Consider the following 24,756-nt stretch of genomic DNA (forward strand, 5'->3'; position numbering starts at 1 on the left):
TCTGGTAATGCTCTTTTCAGAATGGTGTTACGTGCGTTCTGGGGTTGTTCGCAGCAATTTAAAGTTATAAGTGCAGAGAATAAAAAATAACATTTTTAAAGTAAGCTCACGTGCAGCATAAGCACTCTTCAAAAACTACACTTCGGGCTGAAACTTAAAATACATTTGAAATGCTGCTCTGTTTTGGAAATCCGTATGCAAATTGCTCAGTACCCATGAGGAGGGTGGGTGTTAATAATACTGCACCACCATTGGCTGCAATTGAGTTATAGTAAGGTCAGCTTGTTCAAATTTTTGGATAAGCTGGAAAACTATCAGGGAAAGATAACCATCACTTAGCAAGGACTCATCCATAAGTGCTAAAAAATAATTCCCTCTCTTTCCCTGTAATGCCCTTAACTTGTAAATACAAGTGAAATGTTTGTCTCCCGGTGGGATCCACTTTAAGACAAGTTTAGAAAAGACAGACTTAAACGATCTGATGCTGATGAGTTACCAGTCTTACCAGTAAAATTCTGAGAGAGAAGACTATACAAAGATGTGTTAATCAAAATAAATGCAAACAAGGCAATACAGTGAGACCGTTTTTACTGAGACTGATCTCACATAATAACGGCAAACTTTTTTTTTTTTGTCATATTATTGACTTAATGTATGTCATGTTACAGTATCCTATAATGCCGCACAGTATCATATGCATGAAGATTAATGCCTTTAAACTTAAGAAATTATTTTGGATTGCATGGGTGCATCCATCATTCAAAGCAGAAAAAAAAATCTTCTCCCTCCTTAAATATTTGCTAACATGTGGTTCAGTCCAACAGCTATTAAAGCTTTTTTTTTGTTATATCATTTTAACTTGCAGCGCAGTCGATGTCACTTAAGTAAACCATTTCAGAAGAGTTAATCCCCACATAGCAAACATGGTTAACCTCCCATACTCCAGATGCAAAATACATGCAGCATTCCGAGCATGAACATCATATAATTATCTGATTTGACAATTGTTGTCCGTGAGTTAATTTAGATAACTTTCTTCCTTCATTGAATATAGGTGGATTAGATATGTTTTAAACTAGTCAAGACTCCTAAAAATTGAAGCAGTAAATGAGTTTATTGGGTTGATAAAGTCTCATTTGACTCTCATTTGCTGTAATTCCATTGTGAGTTTTTCTAGCCATCACTCTTGGAAAACATTTTTGTTACAGAGAAAATATAAAGGCAGATTTCACTCTCGGTAAGCCAATCACATGCTCAAGTGATAAATATTTGAATCAAACAGCAAGTCTGTTCATATCTTGTATATATCTTGTATTAAAAAATGTTACTCTCATCAACTACAGAGTTAAGTGTACTCAGTGACACTGAGCTGTGTTGTATCTTGCATTGAAACTATTTGTACATGTATTAAAAATAATTGTAGAGGTGGCAGGTTATAGTAAAATACAATGACATTTATAGTGAGGTAAAGGGGCAGCAGGATCAGTATCACCTCTGCCAGATCACCAGCAATGAAGAATCATTTTTGTAACACTTTCCCTTCTGCACAGTGTATCTGCTTTTCTCTCCTTTGGTAAATAAAACAGAAACTCTCCTCTTCACCGTAGGACCTGCAGGGTTTGATGTTGGCACCCTTAGATTGGTCTTTCACTTCTCTGCTTTCACCTTTTCTGACACATGAAAGCGTTAGTCACAAAGTGCAGATGCAGGTGCCCACGCACTCTCTATTTCTTTCTCCATTTCCCACTCAGCAGCATGTTTTTTGCATGCAAGTCTTCACTTTAGTAATTGGTGTTATTGCCACTAGTTAGCTGGTTCCACCACCCTTGATGTCTCTGTGTCTTTCTCTTTCTACCTTTATTGTGCTGCTACCCTATGTGCTACTGTTATTTCTTTTGCTTTTTCATCCCCCCGCCTCTCCATTCTTGTTTGTTACATCAGTCTCTGCGTCTCCTTTCCTCCCTCCACTTGCTTCCTAGGAGGTCCTCAGGGATGTGAGAAGATTCTCTGAGTCCCAAAAGTCTTACTTAAATTCAGTGTGATTGGGCAAGCAGATAAACGGGAATGAGGACTTCACACCACAGCTGTGTTTTGGAAAAACATCTAATTACTGCACCAGCTGAATTTTACATTATAAAACAATTTTGTAACACCTGTTTTTGAATAGGGTTTTTTTTTTAACGTACAGGCACATATACTATATTTGACATCTTTTAAATATATTGACATATTTAAATAAAAGTAAAACACCTATGATCACTTAAAAAATAACCCTATAAAGGTAATAAAATTTTTAAATCGAGTTATTTAAGCAGCCTGTAGGCATTTCTAAATTCTTCTAACCTCAAAGTGAATCGGTAATTGACAAATTAAGTGATGTAATAAACAGCAATAATCAGCCATCTTCCCTTACAACTGAGAGAGATAATGGAATGCTCGTAGTATTCCATTCATCACTGGTATGTTTTAGCCATGGCACTCATTAGCTTAATAGCAAGTTGTTAAGATGAAGCTAAAATGGAAGCTGACTGGATGTAGTCTAACTGTTTAGCTTAATTTGCCCACGTTAAAAACTGAGCACATTCTTGTAGATTTTCTGGCTAAGACAGCAGCCCTGACTCACAAACCAGACCCTCCTCCCCCTACCAGTGGTACCTGCCAGGTTCTCTTGTTCTCTTGATCAGTCCACATCGGAAGTGAGGGGAGGACAACAGTGAACAAGATGAGTGGGTGAAAGCGACTGATTTAAGTGTTTTTCTTTCTTTTCAGACTGCAGTCAGTGTTTTAATGTCAAGAATATTATTTATTTTGTTTTGAATTTAGAATTATTTCCAGGGAGGTATTATTGAAATTATAGTGACTTTGTTGTATAAATACAATAAATCCAACAGTGTTTCCGTGACATAGTTTGTCCATCAGAGAACACTGGCAAGTTGATTTTTTAACTGTTAAATGTCTTGCTTAGTAAGTATCTTAGTCAAAATTAAAAAAAAACAACAACAAAAAAAAACAATTCAAAGGGATCCCTATCAAGGTTGTTTGTTTTTGTTATGTGTTTTTAAAATAAAAAAGCTATCGAATTAAATATTCTTTTCAGATTTTTTAATACCACATATATCAATATCAGGCTTCAGATTTTTGAGGCCTCAAGGAATCAGCCTATAATATCAGGTTATATATTTTATACTCATTCAGGTGTCTTACAAGAGCTTTATATCTTACCAGATGATGGCTTTAATGAACAGTTTTTTTTCATAAATAAAAGAAGGCAGAGAACAGATTAGGTTTTTCCCAAATGTTTCTATTGTGTAAGCATTTGGATGCAAATTGAGAAATTGTAATTTTCAATTCATTTTCACATGTAAACAGTGTAAGGTAGATAAAGTCTAGGGTGTAGGATGGAATAATGCGACAGAAAGACACAGATAACAATAAGCTAGGTTTCAATCCATTCCATGTAGTGCAAATTTTCTTCCAGTACCATAATGCAAATTTTTACATTAAAGTCACATGCTTCATGTACGTTATGATTTATATGTAAAGCAAAGCTATCCATTTACTGTGTTTTCAGATTGTGGGCAAACTTGTGAATGGGTGGTTGGAGAGTTTCATTGTTGTCATTTATGCAGCCACAACATTTTCAACAGTCAGTTTATGGATTTCTACTGCTCTGGTACAGCATTTTTTTTAAGGTTTTTTGAGATTTTTGAGATGTTATTACCTGCACTCTCTTAGCACATTGTGAATGTTTTTATGGCTCAACTCCCCCACATTTGTTGTCACCATTCAGAGCTATTGCAAATGCAACAAAATGTCATCATTACGTAAACAAGGTAATACGGCTGACTTTTGACTAAAAGTTCTGTTGTGGAAAAATTTATCCAGGTCATTTCAGCTTAGTACAAAAATTAAAACAAATTGACTTTTTGTGACTAAGACTTGATTTAAAATTATTTACTTCAGTAACCCTCAATTATTAAGTGTAATTTAAAAGGTGATTACAGGAAGATGGAATTTAGTTTTGTCAGTTTAAATGTGCTCTTGGAGATACGGTTCTTGTTGACTGTCCATAATTAAAGGATATTTTAATTAAAAATGTATCAACTAGCCACTTAATCTTTCTGTTTCTTCTTCGTATTTCATTCTCTTCATCATACGCTTGTTTCACCAAAGTTTTGTCTGTCTTCCCTTCTGCAACTCTCTTCTCAACCCTTTTCTCTTTTTCAGTTGACAAGCCTATGCCAGATCACAAACCATCCAAGCCTGCAGCGCCAGTGGTCCCACCCAAGAAGCCGATTCCCCCTCCAGGGAAAGGCAGACAGGGAAATCTCCCACCAAAGAGGCCCGACAAGCCTCTCACTCCCTCACCAATCCTCAAGTAAGTCTTCAATCCCTGTGTCTCTCAGTCTGCCACCTCTTCATCCATGAAGTGTGTTTGTTCATCTATCTGAACACTACTGATGTTTTAATCAACATATTTCCAGTGCTTTTCTGTCAATATAGCACTAGAATAAGTCCTGTCTCTTGTATAACCACTTTTACATGAAGGTATTCTTGAGAAATGGCATTCTACAGAAAGCATAGGAAGTAGTCTACTATATATAATACACAGTAATTACTGATGACGTGGCCTTTGCAGTGCACAGATTGGAGGAGTTCACTCATTTCATGCGGTTTCTTGTGCATTAGTAAATATTCCTTTTCCATTCTTCCCTTTTAACTTCAGGCACAATGGAGAGGTGCCTTCCACACGACCAAAGTCCGACTTTGAGCCCTTATTGCCCAACAAACCCAAAACACTGTCTGGGGACTGGGGGGAGAAGTCCTCAGATATGGGTATGTACAGTACATACTGTCTCAAACTATGGTTAAAACACTTTAAAACTTTAAAACACTTTGTTTTTTTCTTTTTATACCTTAGTCCAGACCAACCAATACAGACCAACTTATGTTTTCCTTTAACCAGTAATGCTGGTCAGTAAATTACTCTTTAATTTTATTATTCTTACACAGGCAGAAGATTGTAAGATGCATCCAAATTAACATTAACTTTTTTTTAAATAAAAAAGCTGCATACTTTCACATGCATTTCTCTGTATTCTCAGACAGTGCAGTTCGAGACCAGTTAGCTTAACTGCCAGTTATTGATTGATATTGATTTTAGTGGTGCAAGAACCTGAAATAGTACCCTATACTATATAGTTAATCAATAATCGGTTTTGAATCGAGAATTGATTCTGGATTAAGTCATGTCACCAGGAATCAGTCCCGAATAAAAAGTTTCTCAAAAATTCTGACCCCCATAATATGGGCATTCTTTATTTATTATGTTTAGTTTTTCCATTTAATTTTATGGAGACAAGGATCTGGTTGTATAACAAGTTCTTTTTTGGATTCATTTAAGAGAGTATGTTATTTGCATGTTGCCAATATAGAAAATCTATTAAAAATCTTTTATAATCTATCATATAAAACAAGAATAGTGAAACTGAAATCAAGGTTTAGCACATTTTATGCCTAAGATAAAATGAAAAAAAAATTCTACTGTTCTATAGTTAGTTTTCATGCAAATTTGGTTAATGGTATAAGGAGTCTGTCATACCCTGAGAGCTGTATAATGGATCAAACTGAATTAGGAGCTGCAGTTTAGGCTTAGGTGGTTTGTAGAAGAATACCTCAGTAATAACTGGTAACAGAGAGGGAAATATTCCTCATTAACATTTCCCACCTGGAGTTTCCTCACATTAACCCATAAAATATTGTCCATTAACAGTGTGCAGCTGTCATTTTTTGCTTACTTTAACTCTAATCTGAGTTTGCAAAAATTGATCTGTACACCAATATCCAAATGTGCCTTCCATAAGATAGTGAAAGTCGAGAGGAAGATGTGGAGCTTTAATTGACATCGCCTACAATAACGAAAGTAGCACAGTGTATGTCTGAGAGAAATCAAAACAGACAGAGGGTGGTAAGGAAACTTTGAAAAGGAGCATGAACAGACATCATTGAAAAGATTAAAAGTTTAAAGGTTGATGTTTTGAGAGTAGAAGAGAAGAGTTTAAGGATAAATGAAGGCACGGGGGAACAGAAATGGAGACAGAAAGGTCAAAGAGAAAAGACATCTGGTATGGATTTAAGTAATTTAGTAATTCTGAGTTCTGTGTTTGTGACAGGTACCATGTAAAGGTGAGAAAGAGCTGCTAAAAGTCCACAATGCTCACCATAAGCCAGTTTTGACACACATTGCCACGGAACATGGAAATTCAATCTCACAGGCACTGCTTTTTTAACTGTAGCAGTTTACCACTGGGTAGGTGCAAAGTGCTGTTACACATCAGCTGACATTAGTTTTTCAGCGTTATATTATAAAAGTGAGAATGGCTCATTCTTTCCTTTATTTGTGTCCTTATATGCACACCCTCGTAAACTAACTTTGTTTAGTTAAAGATAACACACATAAGCAGTTATCTGCATACCCTAAACTCTCAAACTTTAGTTCCCTTCACTCCAGAAGAACCAGGCACTTATTCCAAATTTTTTATTTTATGATGTCAGTTGCTTCTATTTTGCTGTATTTTACTGCTGATAAACTACCATTAACACTGCAGCAAGTAAAAGAAAAAAAAAATTAAGTACCGCAAAAAAATAAAAACACATGCATGTCATTGGCAATGCATGGTGATAAACCACTTAAAAATTAATAAAGGAATGTTGGTGTTATATTTGTTAAGGTTCATAGTTATTAAAGCAAAGCATGAAAGTTAAGCAAAGCATGAAAGTTAAGGCTTTTTGAATATATGTAAAAAAAGAAAAAAAAAAACATACAACATACACAACACCACTTACTCAGCCTAAAGAGAGAGATTTAAAGAGCCACTTCAGAATCAAAGAGGAATTTTGTGTTCAGCACACACATGTGGCCTAAGAGGGACTAAGATCATTTACCTTGTTTGACCCTTCTTTCCTCTACAAAGGGAAAAAAACCCTGCCATGGCTAACAATGACACCTCTCCAGAGGAAATAAAGGAGGAAATAAAATCTTTTTATGGTGATTAAGTGGCTTAATGGTGCTACCTTGCATCAAAGAGGGGAAATTCTGCGTCAGGAAGTGCATGCTCACTATATCAGAGCATGCAATTAACTGACCCTTTAGGCCTATGAACAGAGCCGTGGACAACACAAAATTTCTGCCCAAACCGTGCTCATACCCTTAAAAACCAGAAAGTCTAAATTGCAGTGTGTGGTCAACTTGTAGTTTGTTTGGAATTGTCCTTAGAGTCTGCAACCTTTAGTGTATCTACATTATTTATTTTTTTCTTAATGAGGCTGATTTTAAAGAAAAATATAGAATTCTTTTTTGTATTTTGATTTCCTAAAATATTACCTAATCACTCCATGTTAAATACAGCTTTTGTCTGCTTGACAGACCATTTCACACTTGAACATATGAGCATTCAAAATGGGAAATTCTCTGCTGCACTGCTTGCTAATATCATTAGTTTACTGGAAAAATATCTGTGCCCAAGCTTTATGAACAATTAGATTGCATTCAAATTGAATGAAATTAAATCAGAAGTGTTAGTTTAGCCTTGGATGGTTCCCTTAGTCATGTCTGAAATGTTCCACTAAAAAAATAATTTCTTGTTATCATCTTTCCTCATCTCTTTCTCTGTGTCTGCCTCTGCCTCTCTTATCTATCCTCAGCAGATCTGATGAGTTTTGATGAGTTGTCGTCTACCTCTGAGAAGCTCTCTCACCCCACTGCTAACAGACCAAAGATGCCTGGCAGGAGGCTGCCTGCCCAGTTTGGTGGAGGAAATTCGGTGAGGATAACTAAGCAATCAGCATACTCACATACAGATTACAGCAGTACAGTTAGAGTTAAATTGACGATAGGATGCCTACACAGGTCAGCAAAAGAGTTTAATAATTTTCAGGTCAGTCATACTTTTTGGGATGTTTGGAACAAAAAAATGTGGCCATTTTGCATTTTACTGCTGATTTTTTTTTTTTTCATTGTGAGAAACAATGAAAACTGTCATGTTACAGTGGATAGTCAGATGTCACAGTCGACTTCCACACACTGTATATCAAATAGCTGTTCCATTTTAGATACAGTTCCAGTTGGCAAAATACCCAGCTTTATTAAGCTCAGATGAACTAATCTCTTACCAAACCTTTTTTCTCTCCTCCATCTTTTCTATTTGCATAGAGCAATGCGGAAAATATGTCAGTAACCTTGGCAGGCCTCAAATTATAATTTACAAAATTAGAAATTAGATGTTATGATCATTACTTTTGTAGTTTTTAAAAAAACAAACATTTCTTGTGGTATTATATATCAACTGTAACTTGTGGATGTTAATTCCATACTGGTTAAAATTAAAATTTTTGCTGTTGTCTGGTTAATGTGCTCTCATCAAGCTGGTGTCTAAGCCATATGTTGTGTGAGGGGAAAAGAAACATCACTCTGTAACATCGCTTTACATGAATGGGGTTTTTTTTTTTTGCAGTTCAGCAAGACCAACAGAGTGGTGACTCTTCCCCTAGAGAAGCAATCCAGCTGCATTAAAATTAAATTTCAGGAGAATCTTGCTGTTAAACTTTTATACACATCATATCAATACTTTAAAATTATCAACTTATCATCTAAATTAAGTTTTTGAGTTTTAATTGTTCATAACCTTAGTTACCTGCAAATATTGAAAGCTAAACCTAATTAGATTTGATAAGGAATTTCAAAGGATTCGGCTCAGATAAAACATTGTCAAACCTCAACCCTCATATCACAAACCCTTATCCCCCTATTATTAAATACACTCAAGAAATTACTAATCTGAAAATTCTCAATTTACATTAAAAACATAATTAACACTGATAAATCCACAGTCCTTTGTGTAAGGTGCAATTACCACTTGATATAGAGGGGTCTCATCGCTTGCCTTCCTCTTTTCAGAGCAGTAAGTTGTGTCAAAATATCAGTCAGCTGCACTTGTCTAAACAATTTTCCAAGATCAGATGTCACTGTGGATAGACACTTCCCTGAATGTTTGCAGGCTTTTACGTCCTTTTTGTTTTCTGTCTGTCCATTTAGGCAGCCAGGAAGCTGTAAACTGAAAATCAAATGAAAATACTAATGTAAATTAAACAACAAATAAAACTCTTCCTTTGCAGCCCAACAAGGAAGCGAATGTGGAAAAATCCTTCAAGGTCGATGAAGAGGATGCAGCAAAACCAAAGCTAACTGAAAACAGAAAGGTAACTTAGAGCACCATTATTCACCAATTTCATGATAGTTAAAGATGGCAACACTAGAAATGGCATTTTTTTCCTTTCAACAGAAACTCAGGGTTTTGAGCCCTCATAACATCAATAGCAGGATCAATAATGTTAGCAGATGTTAGCAAATTTTTTGATTTTCTGATTTTTAATCAACATTAATTTTGCAAGTCAAAATGAACTGTTGGCTGTTACCTAGAAAATGTGCATGACAAACTGGTGTCCATACAGATGGTTTGTTAAAGAGAAATGCCACTCTGTAGCATTTTGATATTTGAAAAGTTAGAAAGGCTTGTGTCTTTTTGCAGGTAAAAAAAATGACCAACAGAGTATAGAGTCTGCTGATCAATAAACAGTCCAACATTAGCTGACTGCACATCATTTCCCTGCACTGTAAGTTTTACCTAGATAGCAATTGAGCACTGACAAACAGCTAATGCTAACACCATCTGTTAGAGTAAGCTATCGAGTACTGACCGAAATCTAACTCTAGCAGACAATAACAAATAATCGTCAGAATCCCCAAATTATACTTTTGATACACTACATGAATATTATAACAAGCTTAATAGACTTCTCTGAACATTACGTGTTAGCTGCAGCTTATGTTATTCTGTGAAATTAGAATTTAAGCTAATGTATTGTTAGTTTAGCACCTAAAGGGGAGACTGAGGCTTAGCAGAGTCAATTTAGAGATCTGATATCAGCTTTAACTACAAATGACTACAGACATGTAGCTAGATGTGAGCTATGGTAAAGTTGTCATATTTAGATACAGGTGAAATAACAAGTTGGCTTCAGGCAAAACACAGGTTTTGAGATAGAGCGGGTGTACGAGATTGTCCTGTATTTCTTCTATATTATTTCGTAACTTCCTAAAAATGTTTTTATGGCGTTATCAGAATTTTGTGTTTAATAATACAGCCGCAAGTGGCAATGGGCTAACCTTTTTGTGCTCAACAAAAGCAAGTTTTTTCAGTGATGGCAGCCATGGTTTTTTTAAGCGATCTTTCCAATTCATAATAGAATTGTGTTCTCAGTCCCGCAAGACTATATACTGAATATGGTATTGATAGAGTCGGAATCCAAAAAGCTTATGTCATATAACTGTTTTTCATATTATGCAAACCAGCAGGAAAAAACCATCATGGTGGTGTTTATTGTCCAACAGGCTTTTTTGTAGAAGACATTGAGATGTATATCCGTGCCAAATTTCAAGTCATTCGGACTCACTGTGTGGGAGGCCAGCCTTTCAAAGTTTTTACTTTTTTGGCTGTGAATTATAGTGCCACCATCAGGCCAATTGAAATCATATTTCTTGGGAAATTCTGACTAAGTTTCATGTCTCTAGCTTGTTCCACCTCACGGCAAATTGAGCGATGGCATAAGATGGCAGTTATTGATGAATAGGCCCACATTCATTAATCACCTATTTTCAACATCACAAAGTGCTACACTTTCTGATACACAGAATTAACAACTTTCCATACTTGTTTCTTCAGTACAGTCTTGTTTACCTACAAGAATACATTAGCATGTTCAAGGGATGAGGGATGATAATAGCCAAATCCAACGAGTCTCCTTTTCAAAATCGAGCCAAAAAATCCTGTTGTGTCAAACAGCTTTGTGCTGTACTTCCTGTACTACAGCAGTGGATTTAAACCCTTATCCATCCTCCTGGTTCCAGTTGCAGTTGGTTTAATTTGAGCCTCACCATTAACATTGCATCACAAACGCTTTACCCTTGGGTGCAAGTATTAAAATGACAGAATTAAAACATCCAGTGAACATTTTATATAGTGTACAGGGGTACACTGCCCTATGCAGAGACCAAAATAAAAATAATAATAATAGAATATCCACCACTGTCCACAGGATTCCCCCCAAAAAATAAATGAACACTACTTTGTTTAAGCACAAAAGTTTAAAAGCCATTTTATCATGGCCAAATAATTAAAAACTGACATTTAAAAAAATGACAAAAACACACTGGTGTCCCCCATGGTTAAACAATCATCTGACTACTCAACGAATGAACATTGTAGAGCTGAAATGATTTGTCAAATAATCAATTAATCAGTCGTCAAAAAATAAATTGGCAATCATTTTGTCACTTAATCTACTGAATGAGTATATGAGCCCTCAGGGTAAGGAGAGGTTGCAGCCATTGAATTCCTTGTTGACACTGATTAACTGGAACTGCTGTGGTAAAAGTCACGGTAACATAGATATTTAGAGGGAATAGTTGAATAAATGTATTGAGGTGCATGTGCATCTCTAATATTGATATTTGCTGGTTTATTTGTAAACTGAGTATCTTTTGGTATTGGACTGTTGGAAGTTTGAATATGTCAACTGAAAAGCCTATAACACTGTTACAGATAATTGTAATGAAACCATATGTACATACACAGTTTTTTTTTTTTTTTTTTTTTTTGCACATAAATATGTCCTAAAAACTGAAAAAAATAAATCAATTCAGTAAATAAATATTGAAAGATAAAAAATATGAAGAAAAATTAGATGATAATAAAAAATACAGCAAGATTTAAAAAAGAAACAAAATGAAAATATGGGAAAAAAATAAGGAAACAAACAAATATAAGAACAAAAAATAATTTAAAAAAAGGGAAAATCAACACCTAATTCATGTCATAAAACACTGCAGATATTAATATTATCATTTCGGTTCTCATATAATAAAGTGTGTTACATTGCTGTCAGATCCAACCAACCCCTTTTTTCCCTTTTTTTTTTTTAATTGCAACATCCACCTTTTTGGAAACCATGATGTATACCTAAGTTCAGAGGTAGAGCATTTGTCATCGGTGCAGCAGATAAACTCCTTCCCTCAACCTACTTTGTTATTCCACTGTGTAAAGGATAAATAGAAGATAGTAAAGCTCAGACAACTCAGTAGTGCAGAAGCTGTAGTTTGAGCAACTTATGGGGACAATGTCAACAACTTAAAAACACATCAAAGGTTTTTACCCACAAACAGCCTAACACACAAACATAAGTCACTTAATTGGCAGCTCCCAGACTGTGAAACAGGTTCTCTGCAGTGTGTGTGTTTGTGACGGAAGAAAGCATGGAGGGGGGGAAATAGAAAGAGACAGGAAGAAAGAGACAGATGACCACCACCTGCTGTTATGTCTTCCAGTTCAGCATTTCATTAATTGTTTTAGATGCTATCTAGTCTGGACTGGTCATAGTTAACCAAGACATGGCTGTTTAGCTGCAGTACACAGCATCAGACCCCCCTATTGTTAAAAATAAACATACACACAGAGACAGACAGAGTAGTCAGAGTAAATCCTTTCTTTGAGCTCTCATAACCCAACGGCTCAGACCTCCAGACGTGAAATTACAGGACACTGACTGACTGTTTGTATCCTTCGTGTGTCCTGCGTCCTCACCCTCTTATTGTTTCAAAATGAGATTCTGACCCTTTGTACCATTTTCACCAGCAAAAGTGAAGGACGAGAGCAGAAGAAAGTATGTAAGTTTACATACAGCTGTAAGTTTTTTCATGTAGACCATCATAACAGTATCGAAGAACATTAAAAAGACAGATCTGCCTTGATCTAACAAAGCAGCAATCACAAAAATTATTTTGTGCAGTGTTTAAACAAAACACAAGAGAACAAAACGAAGCATAAAAAGTATACCCATGACATAATATAGCATTGTAAAAGGCATTGAGTACCTTTCTTGACCTAGCCAAACGTATCTATCACCACCAATGTCAGAACCCAGTGAAGGCAAGGACAAACTCCCATTTTTTTACTTTAAATAAATGAGTGACATGGTTCACAGTGGCTTCTCCTGCCAGAACAGTTTTACTTGCAATAGGTGTTAGGATAATAATATGGTCAGTTAAAAAAAGATACTGTAGATACAGGCTAAAAATGAAAGAAAACCTAAATAAATAAGTAAATAAACATAAGAAATGCAGATGGCATATAAAATGTGTATCTCTGTCCTGGTATTCATGTGCAGTTTTATTGCCAGTGTTTTCTCCCAGCCACAAACCTACATGTGACTGTCAGAATGTATCCCTTTACTCAGCGTGAAATCACTGCTGAACTGCTTTGGCTGAACGTTGGAATTTAGCACAGAAAAAGACATGGATTTTGTCCCTCTTGTCTTTCAATGTGGTCTTGCTAGGAAGGGATTGCTTCATGGCCAGTAATGATAGCAGCAGTTATTACAGCAAATCGTAACTCTTTCAATGTACAGTAGATACGGGCATATGAGTATTATATTCATAAACTTGAAAAAATCCAAACCTGTATTTCAAGCAAGTAACATCCCATCGTAGATGTTACAAACATCCTACATTCACCACTCTTTTATTAGTTGTTAGCCCAAAGTTTTATTTTTCCAGTTCCAGTAAAAAGTCAGCAATTTATTATGAAAAAATAGAATTCTGACTTAAATCTCAGAATTTTGACTTCTTTTTTTGCTGACTGCGTCAGCAACAATAGTCCATCGACAACTGTATAGAGAGACATATAGTAGATTTCAGTGCATATATCGTTCATTAAAAAGGAAAATGCACATTTGAGAGTTCAGTGATGCAAAAACCATAGGCAATGGTCTACAGTGACATGGTAAGATGAGTCATCCTTCACTTTATTCTTCACAAATGAGCAAGTGCATGTGCGGCATATATCAAGAGTGTAATAAAGGCCTGAATGCTAGACCCCCACAGTGGCTCTGTAATGCTATAGTGAAATTTTCATGGTATTTGTCCCCTTAGCAGAAAAAGGGTCACTGCAAACCAATTATATTTATTCTGAGTGATCACTTGTATTCTATAAAGAAACATTTCTGTGCTGATGGAAGTGACTTCTTCCAAGATGACAGTACCCTGTACAAAATGTTCCTATATAATTTGATGAAAATGGAAGTGATATGAATCATACATGCTATGGCCTTCTGTTACCAGATCTGTGAACCATGTAAGGGAAAATGTTTTGAAATAATGCTGTTCATGCCTCCAGTACCCTTCCAAACCCAGAGAATCTCTGTCTAACTCTGTGTTCTGTTTTTCTTATTCGTTTTATCTTCAAAGCCTTCCACAAACACCTTATCCCAGTCAATGTCTCTCCAAAAATCAACTATGGCCACCAACGAAATCAAGCACAGCCCTGCAGCAGGCCAAAACTCAAACAGCATCTCTCAGAGCAGCAGGACCCGGCTTGAGCCTGAAGAGCCGAGTTCCCAGCTGGACGAGCTAAGGAGCCAGATGAAGGAGCTGCTGCTGTCTGTGGATCTGCTCAAGGCCCAGCAAATGTAATGAGACTTAATGTTCATGAGAACAGGGTTTGAATATGCTGGCTTGAGAGGATGGGGCCAGTGGAAATATGTTGTTACTCTTGTAATTATCATGTATCTTTTAAAGAGTACATATTTGACATTGGGTTTCACGGGGATGGGACAAATTTAGTGTTAATTTCATTAACGAAAACTATGACTAATTATGTTTGTCAACGACCCTTTTTTCAATGACTAAGGCGAAATGATGACGAGGCGGCACCAAATTCATTAAACACTACCTGTGACTATATCAACATGCAATATCATGGACAAAAAAAGATGAGGCTAAACTGTAGTTTAAAAAATAAAACCGTTACCAACATTTCTCTATATTTTCATTGATGGAAAAAAAAGGAGATGACATCACATAGAGCAGTTTTACAAACAGTGACATTATTTAAATGTCCCTCTTTCTTTTCCTGTGTGCTCAAATCATCTTTCTGCACATCAGCAGCGCTGGGTCAGTGCTAGGGCAGCTGTGGCACACTAACTGAAAGGTTGGTGGTTCGATCACCACCTAGTGGTGATCGAACCTAGTCCGCATTTGAAGTGTCCTTGGCCAAGATACCGAACCCCAAAATGCCCCTGAGGGCTGTGCCATCAGTATGTGTGAGTGTGTGTGTGAATTATGAATGTGTGTGCTAATGGCAGAATGTGGTATGTAGTGTAAAGCGCTTTGAGTGGTTGATAAGACTAAAAGCGCTATATAAGTTCAGTCCATTTAACCATTTACTATTTACCATTGAACGCACTGCCGACAGTGATAAACTGGACCTAGTCATGATTAGATTGCATACAGTGAAGGGAAAAGAACATGATGGCAACAAAACGGGTTGACATTTGGACCCACTTCAAATATAATGCTACTGAGAAATAAAGTGAGTGTGTAGTATTGTCAGGAGAGAAGCCCTGCAGCTACAAAATTACTGGCAAGAAAACCACAAACCTGAAGAGAGACCTTAAGGTGCACCATATAGAAATAGAGGTAACCTAGCATTAAGATGTTAAATAATGTTACTTTACTTTTAAAGCCATATTAAGCCAACTACTAAAGGCAGTTGTGTGACAATATCTATTAGCATCTCACAACAATGGCTTAATTTAGTCTCACTGAGGGTCAGTAGCCCAGTCAGCTCTGTTGGCCAACCTTCTGCTTAAGACAAATTCTTTTTTCTGGTGTATTAAACATGCTATCCATGCTAATGCACACACAACTTAATTGTTGTACACATTTCAGGTCTTGTCAATTTAAAATTGGTCTGTGATAGCTGAATGTATTCTTTTTAAGACCTCTGTTGGTTATTAAGATGCACAGCATATAATGTAGACGATTGTTTTGGGCTTAAATTAAAGTGTTGGGCAGTAGTTAACTTTTTAGTACTTAGCTTGCTTGGTGGGCAGAGGTTCCAAATATATTCTGAGTGTACAACCTATTGTAAACACTTAATGTATAACAAAGTCTAGTGTAACACTACCACTAAGGCCTACAAAATTACAGAATATAATCAACAACTCTGGCACAGTCGTGATAAAACTGAACAATATATGTGTGGGATTTATTGTAGGGCTGTTGTACAAGGTTCTTTTTGATTGTGATTGTTTTCTTTTTCTGCTTACTTTCTGATTGACTCATATTGCAAGAGTTAGATTGCATTGGGTTTGCTAATGTTGTATCTTTCCAGATTTAACTGTTAAAATCAGTTGGATGAAATCTTTGAAAGCAGTTTGCTGAAGTCTGACTAAAATGCTCATTCTTGGTCTTGACTGAAAATACACTAAAATAATAATTTTTTCTTTGACTAAGACAAGACTAAAATGTCCAGAGTTTTAGTCAATTAAAAACTGACTAAAAATAAAATAAAATGGTGAGGTTGACGAATTTGTCTAATCTAAAAATAGCTGTCAAAATTAACACTAGACAAATTTAAGTGACAGTAAAAGGTGTGACATGAATTATAAACTGGTTTGGAGATCAAGATTTTCATTTTTCATATGTATACATTACAAGTGTTTGAACCTTTTATATATGCTGCAGCAGTGTACACATGATGATGAGTATGTGAATGTGTGTGTGTTTATTTTATTTACAGGAAGGAGATAGCGGGGCTACGACAAGAGCTGGATGAGGAAAGGCTAAAGCGCATGGCCCTGCAGGTAACATTGATCCCCATAGCAACACATCCTGGGCTGTCTATATGCATTACTCTCATTAGTTTAGCCAAATATTGCTTTTTTTCACACATGAAGACCTGAACAAGTACACTGACTCGCATGCACACAATTAATGCAGTGCATAGCCGACAGGTACATACAGTAGTGACTTTTAACAGCCATGCACACAATTAATGCAATGCATAGCCGACAGGTACATACAGTAGTGACTTTTAATGGCCAACCAACAGCAACATTAAGAGGCTTAAGAGACCTCTGTGATGAGAATGGTAACAGCTGGTTACGCTGGAAATCAGAAGTGTTTATACTTGTTTTTCAAACAGCGACACTGCAAAGCAGAGTGAAAAGAGAGTGACAAGACATAATATTGTTTAAAAACAGGGATAATGATGCACATTGTCAGGAAATTTCTCCAATCATCCATAATGTTGCACCGAGTTGTTCACATGAAAAGTGCCACAAGTACAAAAAAGTGAAGCTTGTAAATAAGTTCTCCTTTTCACAGCTTTCGGGAATCACCTTTGGCTATGCCTTGTGAGCATAACTAATACATTCTGATTGTAAAATATAGAAACTGTAGCTTCTGTGATCCACTGTTTGGGAGCATCCTGGTGGCCTTGTTGTCTAAGGCAAACAACAGGCAGTTGTAGTGTCCCTGGTTCAATAACAGGATCAGATTTTTTGTGAAATCTCATCCCCCTACATCTTTCCCCCCATGTTTCTTGTCCACCCCTGTTGCCAGTTATCAAATAAAGCCCCAAAACAAACAAAACCAATCTTGACAAAACCATCTCAACTGAGTCTGATTAGTATTTTTTTTTTTTTGAGTTTTTGACCTTATCAGATGATCTTTAGTGGCTGGAGTCTGCCAAGATGTCATGGAAATTTTGATTTTTTTTTTCTGAGCACTTAATAAGTCAAAAAACATGAGTTGAGTGTTTTATAATGTCTTCTGTGAACCTGGAAGAGCTTTTTAAAGTTTGAAACAATAACCCTGATGTCATTAGGGTTATGTGTTTTTTAAACGTTCTCACCTTGGGCTTGAGACTTTTTTTGGGATTTTTACTGAAGGTTACAAAGTGAAGGTGTTGGGTTTGTTAGAAGTGCCCATTTAGGAAATTCACTTTTGAGTTGCATTATAGGAATAGTAGGAACCAGCATTTTTGGACCCTTAAAGTTAATCCACCATTTTAGCATTGCACTCTTTTAACATTGGGAGACTCATGGCAGACAATTTAAAAAAAAAAGTCATATCAAGATCTATGCAGCAGAACCAGAGCATTCTTCTTTGTTTTCCTTACCTGACACCAACATTACGGTATATGCAACTTGTCTGCTGACAGTGTGGTTGGAGAGTCTCTGTGTTATGCTAGTTTTGGCTAATGTAGCCTGAAACCGCTAGCCTCAAGCAGAGATGAGGAGTGAGCTAAGGGGCCCTTGGTAAGCTCTCTTCTTTCTAACTCCACAACCACACACTCCACATTTTCAAACTTAGTCTTCAGATCCAACTGACACTGACTCAAGTAATCTCCTGTGGTTGTTTATCAGACTTCAGACAGCTCCCTTTGGAGACACAAAAGGCTTTATATAACTTTTTTATTTTTTTTTACATGTGCGGTAGTACCAACCCCTGGAAAAAGACTTAATTTGTTGGGTGGAGATCTCCTTTAAAGCAACCTAGAGACCTCGATTCACACCTTACCCTTAACCTCAGCCAGGACTTCAGAAATGACATTTTGCTTCATTAGACTGAGCTTTGGTCCCTATGAGGACTACTGGTCCTGACAAGGTCTGTGTTTATAGCAGAAAAGGTTCCAAAGAGGTAACAAAAGAACGTACACACACATACTCACAGACACATAACGACATATTTGTTTAAACCACCTACAGTTAACTCCTGCTTTCAGACATAGGTAGAAAGACATGAAAAACTAAAGAGAAGGCTAAATTTAAAAAAAAAAGGAGAAATTGCACAATCACACCTACTGTCCCTCATGACATTATTACTTTCTTCATGCTGGGTGAAGCTCCATGTATCTCACAGAATGTGTGATGCATTGTGCAAAGACACATTAAGCTCCAGTGTTGCACATCTATATTTTTAGGCAGACAGAGTGGGAGGAAACAGTTGGACCATTTTATGAAAAAAAGACACTGTTATACAGTATTTAACAGCAAAGGCCAGAGAGTACCAATGTGTGCGCATTCAGATAATTCCATAGTACATAGTACAGGAACAAGAAGATGATTATAATGGATGATTTGCAGCTTTCACCCTTTCCCTTCACTGGAAAATTTTCTTCCGCTGACTAAACAAGTCTGTTATTTTTCTCCCTGGCAAGTGCCTTTTGAGTCAGTATCTACCGTCATTCAACATAGCTTGAGGGTTGCATTTGGAACCTTGAACACAATCTTGGTTTAGAATTTCCTGAGCATTGTCTTGATAGGTGTGATAGACTGGAGAGAGAGCTTTTCTACTGTCCATGATCTGTGGAGAGAGTTTTACTTTGAGTTGTTTAACAAGACTCTGTATATATTCACATAAGTTCAAATTAGGTGATCCAAAACATATTGGTTTTGCTTCATTGTGTGTCGAGGAAGGCAAATGCTGTTGTCGCTGATAGGCTTTAATGTATTGTTATATTTACTATTGTATATTTATGGCTATTTTTTAACACACCACTTGAATGTGTGGAGTTGGATTTTTCTTGCCTTTTCTCATGGATGAATATTTTTCCTTTTTGGTTCGTTGTTAATACAGTGTATTCAGGAAGTATTCAGACCCCTTCACTTTTTCACATTTTGTTATGTAGAATCCATATGCAAAAATCTTTTAAATTCTTTTTTGCCTTCATCAATTTACAACCAATACCCCATGATGACAACGTGAAAACAGAATTTTAGAAACAGTTGCAAATTTATTAATCAGAAAAAACTGAAATATCACATTGACATAAGTATTCAGAACCTTTGCTATGACATTTGAAATTTAGCTCAGCTGCCTCCCATTTCTCTTAATCATCCTTGAGATGTTTCTACACCTAGACTGGAGTCCACCAGTGGTAAATTGAATTGATCAGACATGATTTGGAAAGTCACACGTGTCTATACAACTGATAATGCATATCAGAGCAAAAACCAAGCCATGAGGTCGAAGGAACTGCCTGCATAGCTTAGAGATGGGATTATGTCTAGACAAAGATCTGGGGAAGGCTACAAAAAAATTCTGCTGCATTGGAGGTTCCTTAGAACACAGTGGCCTCCGTAATTCTTTAAATGGAAGAAGTTTGGAACAACAAGGACTCTTTCTAGAGCTGGCCGCCCTGCCAAACTGACCAATTGGTGGAGAAGAGCCTTGGTAAGAGCTGGCTAAGAACCCAATAGTCACTCTGGCTGAGCTCCTGAGATCCTTTGTGCAGATCGTAAAGACTTCCAGAAGTACAACCATCACTGCAGCACTTCATTGATCTGGCATTTATGGCAGAGTGGCCAGATGGGAGCCTCTCCTTAGTGAAAGACACATGAACACCCTGCTTGGACTTTGCAAAAAAACACCTAAAGGGCTCTCGAACTGTGAGAAACAAGATTTTGTGGTCTGATGAAACCAAGATTGAACTGTTCGGCCTCAATTCTAAGCATCATGTCTGGAGGAAACCAGGCACCGCTAATCACCTGCCCAGTACCATCCCAATGGTGTTTTTCAGCATCAGAGTCAGGGAGACTAGTCTGGGGTGAGGGAAAGCTGAACAAAGCAAAGTACAGATATCCTCAATGGAAAACTGGTCCAGAGCGCTCAGGACCTCAGACTGGGCTGAAGGTTCAACTTCCAACAGGACAATGACCCTAAGCAAACAGCCAAGACAACGCAGGAGCGGATTTGGGACAACTCTGTGAATGTCCAGAGCTCTAAATTGAACCCAATCGAACATCTCTGGAGAGACCTGAAGATGGCTGTCCACTGACAGTTCCCATCCAATTTGACAGAGCTTGAGAGGAGATGCAGAGAAGAATGGCAAAAAAATCCCCAAATACAGGTGTGGAAAGCTTGTTTCGTCATACCCAAGAAGACTCAAGACTGTAATCGCTGGCACAGGTGCATTCAACTAAGTACTGAGTAAAGGGTGTAATTACTTATGTTGATGTGATATTTCACTTTTTCATTTTTAATCAATTTGCAAACATTTCTTAAATTCTATTTTCACTTTGTCATCGTGGGGTATTGAGTGTATAACTGAAAGTGTGCTCATATTCCTTTAAAAATCTGTTAAAGACATTCTTGGATCGCCACCAAACACGCCAAACTTGTTACTTCATCAATGGCCTAAATTTCCACCAACACAAGTCTGAGATATCCTGTGACCCAAAAAAACGGGACCAAAGACTGTGTGTGTTGTGTATTTGTCTTCACAGATGGAGATAGAAAAGCTAAAGCGGACTGTCCACATGACGTGAAGTTCATGCTGCAATCAACAGCAAGCCTCAAGGTCACCTGCTGGCCTGTCGACCAACCAGAGAGCAGGAGGGCGGTGACGGACAGATTGTTGAACGTATGGAGAGAGGGTGAAGAATCAGATGAACCATCTTGAGCACAATCCATTTTCAGTGATTTACAAAAATAAACTTTCCCCATATTTGTAAGATTTACATTTTGCACATATATTTTTTTCAAGCTAGATGTAATTAAGTTACGGATGTATATGTTTCTTTTTAATTTTTTTTAATTTTGCCATCACAAAAAACTGAGGCCTTACTTCAAACTACTGCGCTGGACTTGTAACTCATTTGCCACTCACGCTCTCTCCCCTTAACTCCGACGTTCCTCTAACTCCTCAGGGAGGAGGTTCACTCTCAGTACTACTGACTTTGTAGAAAGCAGAGGGCTTACCTAATTTTCTTTCTCAAATTTTTTTTATAATGCACAAATAGTTGATTTTAAAAAGTAAGAAAATGTTTGATTTCAGATAACAACTTTGGCTTCTCACAGCAAATAATTTTTCTTTCTTATACAGCACCCGTCAGCAAGTATTCCACTCCATGGCTGCAGTGCTTCAGAGAGAGCTCTGCTTTTAATTTTTCTTTGTCTTCTACATGTTTTCTAACATTCCTATCCAGAGTAACACTACTGTGCCTGTTTTAGAACAAAATTCTATTAAGTGTTTGTAATGGGAGCTTACATTTACCACAATGGTGTCTGGACAATCTGCCGCATGATATTGTATATCTATTTTTTTAAGTCTACTGATATGCCTAATCAGATAGAGGGCCTCTTGTATCCTGGTCTCTTCTATTTTTGTCAAACTGTTTCCCCCCTTGGGAATGTTCTCAGAACTTTAGCCAGACAGTCTGCAGGTAATGCAAACTTTCTGGCTAGCCTCCACATGCAAAAAAACTCTCATGAGAAAGGAAGGAGTTGTTTCACTCTTCCATTAACAGGGTTTCTGACCAAAACGTTGACATGTTTATGAAAAAGGCAGCCTCATTACAGTAATCTGTTTTTAATCCTAGCATCCTTCTTCTAATCCCTGTTGTGGTCCATTCTATCTTTTCCTCTCCTTTTTCACATCCCTCTTTGATTCAAAGTAAAACAATATGATCTGAGAGGAGACTTGTTTTTCTGCTCTTTAATGTGTTATGCATGCGCCTGCACAGCACTCTTCAGTTGTCCTATTATTATTGTACATGCATCTGCCTGTCTTTTCATCTGCATCTCTTCCCACAACACCAAGTACACAAATTAATCTAACTGGAAGCACACAGTTGAGCGTAGAAATAATAATTAAATAAACTCATATTCTCCCTATTCTAACTCTGTTGGGGGAGCAAATAGTTAAAGCCCCTATGTGTAGAATTCTTATATAATTGTATAATCCTTCAAATTATTGTCTTGGTAAACGTTTGAAAAAACTGCTCTGCAAATTGATGCAATCTGTGTGCCTGCCAAAATGTCTTTTTTGCCACAGCTCTAGATAGCAGTCTCTATCAATTGGTCTATCAGTTGATTGGTCAGTTTATTAGTTTGGTGCAGACAAATATGTTGATAAATATAGGACGAATTGCCATGAACTTTGGTGCAGACATTCATGGTCCCCAAACAATGAATGCTGATGACTTTGGTGATCTGCTGATTCTTCATGTAACACCAACAACAGGTCAAAGTTTCAAATTTTCTAGTGAAAAATTTAAAATGCACTGGCCCAAAATTTGGTACAGACATTTATCATTATCAGATGATGTATCCTTATAACTTTGGGGATCCCGAATTCTCATCTTGAGCCAGCATCAAGTCAAAATTTTAGAGTGACTTTAACATAAGGTTGAAAAGCAGTGTTCCACTGCCTTCTCTGGTTGAAAGTTTCACCTCTGACCACACCCAACAGTGATGTCATGAAGTACACTATCATTCCAGCAAAGTTCAGCAGCAGCAATTCATTTTTTAAACATAAAAACATGATGTAAATGAACATTTCTCAGCAGTTTTAACCAAATTCTCTTAGGTGGACATTTTACAGTTTAAAAAAAATAAACTTGTAAATGCTTTCTTTGGTCACGCTGTTGAGAAACACATTATTGGAGTATGTTAACATTTAGTTCAAAACACGAAGTACAGTCTCACAGAGCTGTTAGCACTGCTGACTCTTTGTCATTTGATTCTACCACCAGTAGTCCCAAGTCTAAAGTGTCCAAGTCACGTATAGGGGCTTTAAGAAGAAGCTCATAAACAGAAAATAAAAAGGGTTGGTTGTTTATTGTACATTGCTGTTTTTCTCTCAGCACAGAATTACTTGTACACTTCAGGATTCCAATTGTTCGTTTAATACTGGGGTATCTGGATTCTTACCATTGTTAGCAAGGTTCAGGGCTGCAGAAATGTAGAGCACAGGGTGAGTCGAACTAATGCAATATAAGATGTGAGTTACTCTCATTAAGGTCTAACCTGTAGCCTTGAGCTCTGAGTGTACAGTGAATAGTTCTGTGCTGATAACCATTTTATCTTGGTGTTGAGATGCTTTTGAGAAAATGAGAGCAGTGCAGTACCAAGTGTAACCCCCTCTGGCCTATATACGGGCTAGAGGGATATTTTGGCCCTGAGTATTGGTCAAAATATTGACAGCAGGTTTAATTTCCAAGTCAGATGTTCTGTAATTGTTTCACATCTACTACTGTGTACCACAAACACAAATACTGGTTACTGTCATTGCTTTTTTTGTTTGTTTTTTAAATATCCTTACAGATATCTCACAAATGTCTTAAAGAAGCGTTACTTTACTTTTAAAAAATCCTCAGGCCTGATTCCATGTGTCCAATGTGTGTGCATGCTTTTGCTGGTGTCTGCTCGCAAACATTCAAGTCTGACAGCGTCCATGATGCTAAATACTGGACTCCAGAGTGCTTTGACCAAGTTGATACTCTATATCTGACGTTAATGAGCATGGCACTCATGCAGTTTGTTGCCTGATGTAAAACAAACTATTTTAGCACAAAATTCTCTAGCAATATGAATGGGCGATGAAATAATTACAATGTGGGAAAGAGGGATTGGCGGGTTTGGGTGACAGCTCTTCATGTAATATCTGTAATTCAGCCTAACTTCCAGGTATTGTACATTCCAGAGTTTGACATCAAGAAAAAAAGAAATATGTGCACATTTATAACATATTTTCAAGTGATTTTGTTTACAAGAGCTGTATTCTTGCATGAGCTGAGATTCTTTCCAAATTGAATAAATATCATCTTTATTTACTATCACAGACTTTATTCTTTTTTTCTTTTTTTTCGACATTGTGCATCACTTAAACATTTCCAAAGCCTCACAACAGCCTTGAGGCTTTTTTATGTTTCATCCTTAAAAACATAAGCATTCTTGGAAATATTGAGTGGAACATATTGACTATTCTGAGGAGTGAGTGAGTGTCTGAGGAAATGCAGCATACAGTGAAATTAGCCCTGTGGGGTTTTGTGTTCCACCTATTATTGTATCTG

At 36.9% G+C, this 24,756-nt stretch overlaps 1 protein-coding gene across 4 annotated transcripts in view; it reads left to right on the forward strand.

Moving 5' to 3' along the window:
* The window catches only part of LOC120789040 (CD2-associated protein), a 75,206-nt gene extending 50,720 nt beyond the window's left edge, over positions 1-24,486 (forward strand). The window contains exons 13-19 of one of the 4 annotated variants that reach the window (XM_040125475.1): positions 4,228-4,378; positions 4,727-4,836; positions 7,708-7,823; positions 9,175-9,258; positions 14,360-14,580; positions 16,695-16,758; positions 18,398-18,766. In XM_040125475.1, coding sequence (XP_039981409.1) covers positions 4,228-4,378; positions 4,727-4,836; positions 7,708-7,823; positions 9,175-9,258; positions 14,360-14,580; positions 16,695-16,758; positions 18,398-18,457 — 806 coding nt within the window. In that variant the 3' untranslated portion in view covers positions 18,458-18,766. Of the gene's footprint in view, positions 1-4,227; positions 4,379-4,726; positions 4,837-7,704; positions 7,824-9,174; positions 9,259-14,359; positions 14,581-16,694; positions 16,759-18,397; positions 18,767-21,186 lie in introns of those variants that run through there. The other 3 variants (XM_040125477.1, XM_040125474.1, XM_040125476.1) reach the window with 3 other exon arrangements.
* Positions 24,487-24,756: the final 270 nt, after the last annotated feature.

This window comes from Xiphias gladius, chromosome 4 (genome assembly GCF_016859285.1).
Source record: "Xiphias gladius isolate SHS-SW01 ecotype Sanya breed wild chromosome 4, ASM1685928v1, whole genome shotgun sequence".
NCBI classification, from domain to species: Eukaryota; Metazoa; Chordata; class Actinopteri; order Istiophoriformes; family Xiphiidae; genus Xiphias; species Xiphias gladius.